Source organism: Anneissia japonica, unplaced genomic scaffold, assembly GCF_011630105.1.
Source record: "Anneissia japonica isolate Jap-2015-1 unplaced genomic scaffold, ASM1163010v1 scaffold288053_len460827_cov147, whole genome shotgun sequence".
NCBI lineage: Eukaryota > Metazoa > Echinodermata > Crinoidea > Comatulida > Comatulidae > Anneissia > Anneissia japonica.
This window is the reverse complement of record NW_022725151.1, coordinates 450,322-456,565: the sequence shown is the minus strand read 5'-3', so window position 1 is coordinate 456,565 and position 6,244 is coordinate 450,322. Positions and strand designations below refer to the sequence as shown.

The following is a 6,244-nucleotide window of genomic DNA, read 5'->3' as shown; positions in this document are numbered from 1 at the left end:
ATATATATATATTGTTTGCAGGTTTGTGTGTAGGTACGATATACACGGCAACTTTTGTGGTAACTGCAAAAACATTTACGACTCGCCTTTCTCAAGTGAATGCTGTTCTGCTTGTTACATCCGTTGTAGCAGCTGGGTTAGCTCCATTGATTCAGGTGAGAATATTGCATAACTCGTCTAATTCTATATATTGAAATTCAGATTTTTATATATTCAAATTTTCTACAGCTATACGATTGATTGCATACACATTCAAGGTATCTAGACAATGCAATATGCTTAGGTGGCAACTTACACATATTTCATTTCCTCATATTTGTTTCTTATACTATTGTAACGAAAATGGTTCCCGATATAAGACTAGGGAAAAGCCAATTACTGTATTTTGGATGAGAGTTGTGGATTATGACTGGAAACTAGAGGTCCGATGAGGATAACGCCACGTGGAATAGACGGTCCTGGGTTAACTAAAGAATTGTAGGTATAATGTTGTTTGGATCTTAATAAAGTTTACATGACTAAAGTTGATGTCATATGATCGTCCATAGCCTGCTGTTTGTATGTGTTGTTTCGTGTTACATTTCCCTATAAATTTTAGGAACGAACTCGGTATAAAACCGTTACGCTATTAACTGAGAAAATTATCATAACCATATATCGTTAAATGACTTTTTCATATTGGTAAAATGATAGCAATTATATACGTTTTTTTTTTTTTTTTTTTTTTAAGCAAAATTTAAATAGGAATAATGTCCTCACCAGCAACTAAACAGTTATATCACGATGTTAAATTGGCTGATACTTGAAGTATTGAATTATCATAACAGATTGTCATTAAGTCAACGATAGCTTTTTATTAGTTTATCATGATTAATCAATGCATTAAAAATGTATTTGATCCATTTTATTAATGATATGTTTTGGGTGGGTTTTCATACCATTACCTCTAATAGTTTGTTCATTATTTCAATTGTTATTATATAAAAAAATGTAATCTTTATTGTATTTCCCAGAAATTGGTGGATAATTACGGTTGGAGAGGTGCAATTGCTATCGTAGCTGCAGCTCACTTGCATGTGACGGTTGCATCCTTCCTGCTGAATCACAGAGTTGGCAAAGTTGAGTTGGATCCCGAGGATACTGAAGATGATTATCAAACTGACCTAGAAAATCATTATAAAAACATTCATGGATTCTTTAAGAAAACATTGAAACGTCTTCATCTGGAAGTCTTCAGCAATAACCGTCAGTTGCTAGCATTGTGTCTGTCTGTAATAATCGGAGGCCTTACTCTGACGTCATTTTGGTTGTTTTTCGTTCCATATGCTGTAGACTCAGGCATCTCTCCTATTGACGCCAGTGAGATTTTGTTGGCATCAGTCATTTCATGCGTTTTGATTAGACTTTGTCTATTTTTATTTGGTGATATTGACGTTACTCTGTTAATAAAAATATTTGCAGTTGCACAGTTATTCGAATTAACATCGTTTTCTATATTTGCAATTGGACATAGTTTTTTGATATTTTATATCAGCTCAGCTTTTCACGGATTCGCGTTTGGAATGCTATGGCACGGATATGTTACTTTGGCGACTAAGTTTGTTAGAAAAACAAATGAAATAGATGACGCAATTTCCTGGATATTGTTGGCAGAAGGAGTAGGATCGATATCATCAGCAATTGTAGGTAAGAAGATGTACCAGTATTTATGATAAAAAAAACCTACAAACTCAGCCTAGAATTTATGTAACTAAACCGAATAAATACTAAAAAATATCTTTAGTCATAAATGACACTAGATTTGCAGTGTATATTATTGGTTTGGCGTTTGTTTAACTCCCAATAAAAATTGATTACTGTTAAAAAAAAATACATTTTTTGAATTTTTAAAAATTAATTTTTTTCTGGTAAACAAAGATGATTCTAACCAATGCAATTTATTTCTATATTTGTTTAGGTTTCTCTGTCAACAGTTACCGTCTCGGTTTTCAAATAGGCTGTGGCGTCCAATTAATTGCGGTCGTATTGGTAGTATACATACTTATACTGCAGAAAAGAAAGCTGAACAACATCTGAAAAAATGCGTTTGTAAAGAATATGAAGCCTCCTTCTGACCATAAATAAGGAGAAAAGCGTTTTATCTTCTGAAGGTTTTTCTAGGTGGAACACAATGACATCTATTTGTTGATAGATCATTTTTGTGCTAAGTTCCATGCCTGTGGAATTGTCTAACATAACCGAAGACGCTATTCTCTGCAATAAAGATTATCTGTGAAGATTATGAAGCACTTTAGAGAAAATTGATTTGGATTTGGTTAATTATTAATAATTATTAATTTATTATTATTACCAAAGTGTATTAATAAAATACTTTCTGTTATATATATATCATATATCAAGTTCAACTTACATTTCAAAATATCATCATTGTAGCCTTGCAGCTAATACGAATGGTACATTATCAAAAAAATAGACCTGGGTCTATTTGCATTGCAAAAAGTCTACGAAACAACAATACAAATACAAATTCAAATTTTCCTGGTAAAATATACAACAGTAAAAATACATTGATATCAAATTAAACTATGATTTATATTGAACTGATTAATCTGAGCTTAATAAGTTAATATTGAGGTTCAAATATATAATGCAAGTCTAAGTACAAGTTGCTGGTTGAAGATAATAATGAAATATGGAATTGGGCTTTACTATTGTTGTATCTATTAATTTTTTAAAGTACGTAGTTTGAATTGATTTTTCTTTCTCAAACTATATCAGTAGTCTATTTGAGGAGGTATAAAGGAACTAAAATTTGGTGATTTGCATAATTGGTGAGTAAATTTGTTTTTCTACACTCCAGCATTTCTATGTTACACAATATTAGAGCACTATTGTAGTTATTGTACGAGTTGTCAAATATGATTCTGAGTGCTCACTTCTTTGTATGTATATGAGGACCATTCAGATAAAAACGTTCAAGACCTATATTAGATTAGTAACAACTCAGACTTACACAGTCCGACAAATAAAAGTTTTGCCAAGTTTAATTTGCAATTTAAGTTTGTCCAATAGTTTAAGTATTTTATATAGAAATTGCAACAAAATGACTTGGTAACATTAATATTTAAGCAGAATGTGTACGTCTAAATAAACAGCGATCGCCTTAGTTAGCGCTGAATATGGTCTTTCAAAACTCTTCATATTTATTTATTTATTTATTTACATTTGTTTACCCAGGGTAGCCCAAACAGTTAAAACACTGATTTCCATTGGGGCCCTGCATTTAAAGCACATGGTCGTAACCGATTATATTTTCTTAATTAGTGCCTCGTACAATTTGTATTTGAATACGTTTAGAGAAGTCGCAGTTCTCAAATCAATATCTAAGTCATTCCATATATTAGCCCCGGTTACCTTAAAACTCGTGGAATAACTTTCGCTTTTCGAAAAAGGAACCTTCAACTTCATAATTGTTGACTGTCTCGTGTCACGAGCTTGCAAATACAGTGTGAAAAGGTTTGTCATGTATAAAGATGTTAATCGGTTAATGCATTTATAAACAAGTATAGCTTTTGTATACGTAACCCTTTCGGAAAACGAAAGCCAACTGAGTTGTGCAAACATATCTGCAGATGGGGTAAGAAAATTGCATTTTAAAACTATCCTAGCAGCTCTTTGTATACATTTGTTATAAAGTAAGGCATTGTTGGATATGTAACGACCTCCTCATACAGTGCAGCAATAGTCTAAAGATGGCCTAACTAAGCTTACAAACAGAGTGTTTATAATGCTTCTTTGGGGGACACAATTACCTATTCTACTTAACATACCCAGTTTGGATGAAACAGTTTTCTTGACGAATTCAACATGTGGTGTCCAACTCAAAGTTTCGTCAATGATGACACCAAGACACTTGATTTCGTTCTAACAATTATAGTACGGGCAATGGTTACATTGAAGTCTACATTGGAAATTTTCTTTTTGGATTCAACGAGCATGGATTTAGTCTTGTTTGAGTTAATTGTAAGTTTGTTTCTAATGGCCCAATCGTTAACTATGTCCAGTGCGACATTTAAATTATTTTCAATATCCTTAACACTGGAGGAGCAACAGGTTAACGTTGAGTCATCAGCATACATAAATAATTTACAATTTAGAGGGATACAAGGTGACAGATCACTGGAATAAATAATAAATTACAGTGGTCCCAAAATCGATCCTTGTGGACGTACGCCAGTGTTTAATGGCAAAGGTTTTGATAATTTCCCACCAATATTAACAGATTGACTTCGATCGCTTAGGTAAGATGTAAACCACGTAATGACAGAAGCAGACATATGCATATGCCTAAGTTTATCTAGGAGAATTTTATGGTTTATAGAGTCAAATGCTTTACTGAGATTAATAAAAACAGTACCAGTCATTTCACCACGCTCCATAGCATGAAGACATTCATTCGTTAAGTCATGCAATGTTGTTTCAGTTGAATGCAATCAGTCTAAACCCCGATTGGCAGCGAGGAATAAGATTATTTCCATAAAGCAATGAATAAACAGCCGAGTGCACCCATCTTTCTAAAATCTTTGAAATAATTGAAATTATTGAAATGGGCCTATAATTGCTAGTATTGCATTTGTCTCCTCTATTGTGAATCGGTGTGACTAATGCATGTTTCCAATCTGAAGGATACTGTTCACATTTAAATTAGAGGTTCAATACGTGCGTTAATGATTTAATACGCTTTAGCATTTTTACACTAACGCCATCCGGACCAGTTGCTTTGCAAGGCGACATTGATGTGATTTGTTTTCGAACAAAATCTTCCGTGATATTAGGCAGATTACATTGCTGAATTGGTTCAGGATAAGAGAAATGGGCATTGTCCATTTCAATTTCGCGCGTGACGTCGTCACTACTTGCCATACGTCCTCCAATAGTGGAGAAATGCTCATTAAATATATCAGCAATTTCGGCTTGATTTTTTACATTTTTTTCCATTTTTGGAAGTGATTGAGCTTGGAACCGATTTCGGTTTATTCGGAAGAGCCTCTTTTAACTTCTTCCACAGCATGGAAGAGTCTCCTTTGTTAGTTTCAATCGCTGATGTGAAATACTCCTTTTTCTTTTTACGGATGCTGTTGGTTACGGTATTCCATAGTTTTTTTGTATGCGTCCCAATCATCTTCAGAATTAGATTGTTTTGCAATTTCATGAGTGCGATCGCGTTGACGCATAAGTCGGGTAATTTCAACATCAAGCCAAGGTAAGGAGGTGCTTCGAACACGTTTGGATTTTATCGGAGCGTGATGGTTAATGACACCCATAAATAGGGAGTGCCATAGACCCCATGCCTTCTCAACCCTGTGACAGGTTAGAACATTTTCCCATGGAACATTCAGGAGATCGCGTTGGAAATTTTTATTATCTAAGTTGTTAAAACATCTAAAATCAACAAAGCGACTTTCGTTTTTAGGGATTTTCCAATTTTTGTATACCGTACACCAAATAGAGGTCACTAATGAGTACAGGTAAGACACCACTTTCATGTATTACCTCAGGCTTCGAGCTAAAAATAAGATCGATCGTGGTTTGGGTGGAATTTGAGACGCGGGTTGTGTCGTGTATGAGTTGCGTCATTTGAAACAAATCGAAGCATATGGATAAAAGATTGGTACTATTTTTTACTCTGAATGGACATGTAATCAACTCAATCTTAGTCTCGTGAATCTATGATTCATTCAAAATGTATACATTGTTATAAAAAGTATCTTCTATGCTAATTTCATTACATTTTAGACGTTAATATACGCCACTTTCGACTCCACTTAATGCATTAACATAGCCTTTTGCCTTTGTGTAGAAATTTATACCCTCTTGGCGAAATCGTGATGATGTCATCTTTGGTGTTGCAGTTAGATTGCTCTAGTTGGATGTTGCATAACTGTACATAAGACTTAATGAATGATATATATTTTCTGGATGGAATGCGTTTATATTTTATGTTTACTTACCAAGAAAAACACATTTCATGTATTTTTGTACATGATTGAATAAACTGAGCCTTGAAACTTAAACCCTTGTTTGTTTGAAATAAATGAAGTACTCACCTACTGGTGCCAAACATTACCGAAACAGTTTACGGATCAGCTGAACACGCGTAATATAACAAAATGGCTGTAAGGTAAAAGTAAATCCACAATTAAACGAATTTTCAATATTGACTGCATATGTAGCTATATATAAC

The 6,244-nt window shown here is 33.7% G+C and overlaps 1 protein-coding gene across 1 annotated transcript; it reads left to right on the top strand.

Annotated features, from left to right (window-relative positions):
- Positions 1–21: 21 nt before the first annotated feature.
- On the top strand, positions 22–2,281 carry LOC117112661 (the record flags this gene model as incomplete). Its single annotated transcript, XM_033255768.1, has 3 exons — positions 22–155; positions 1,014–1,686; positions 1,958–2,281. Coding segments are annotated over 3 exons (926 nt in total), but the record flags the coding sequence as incomplete, so codon positions are not given.
- Positions 2,282–6,244: the final 3,963 nt, after the last annotated feature.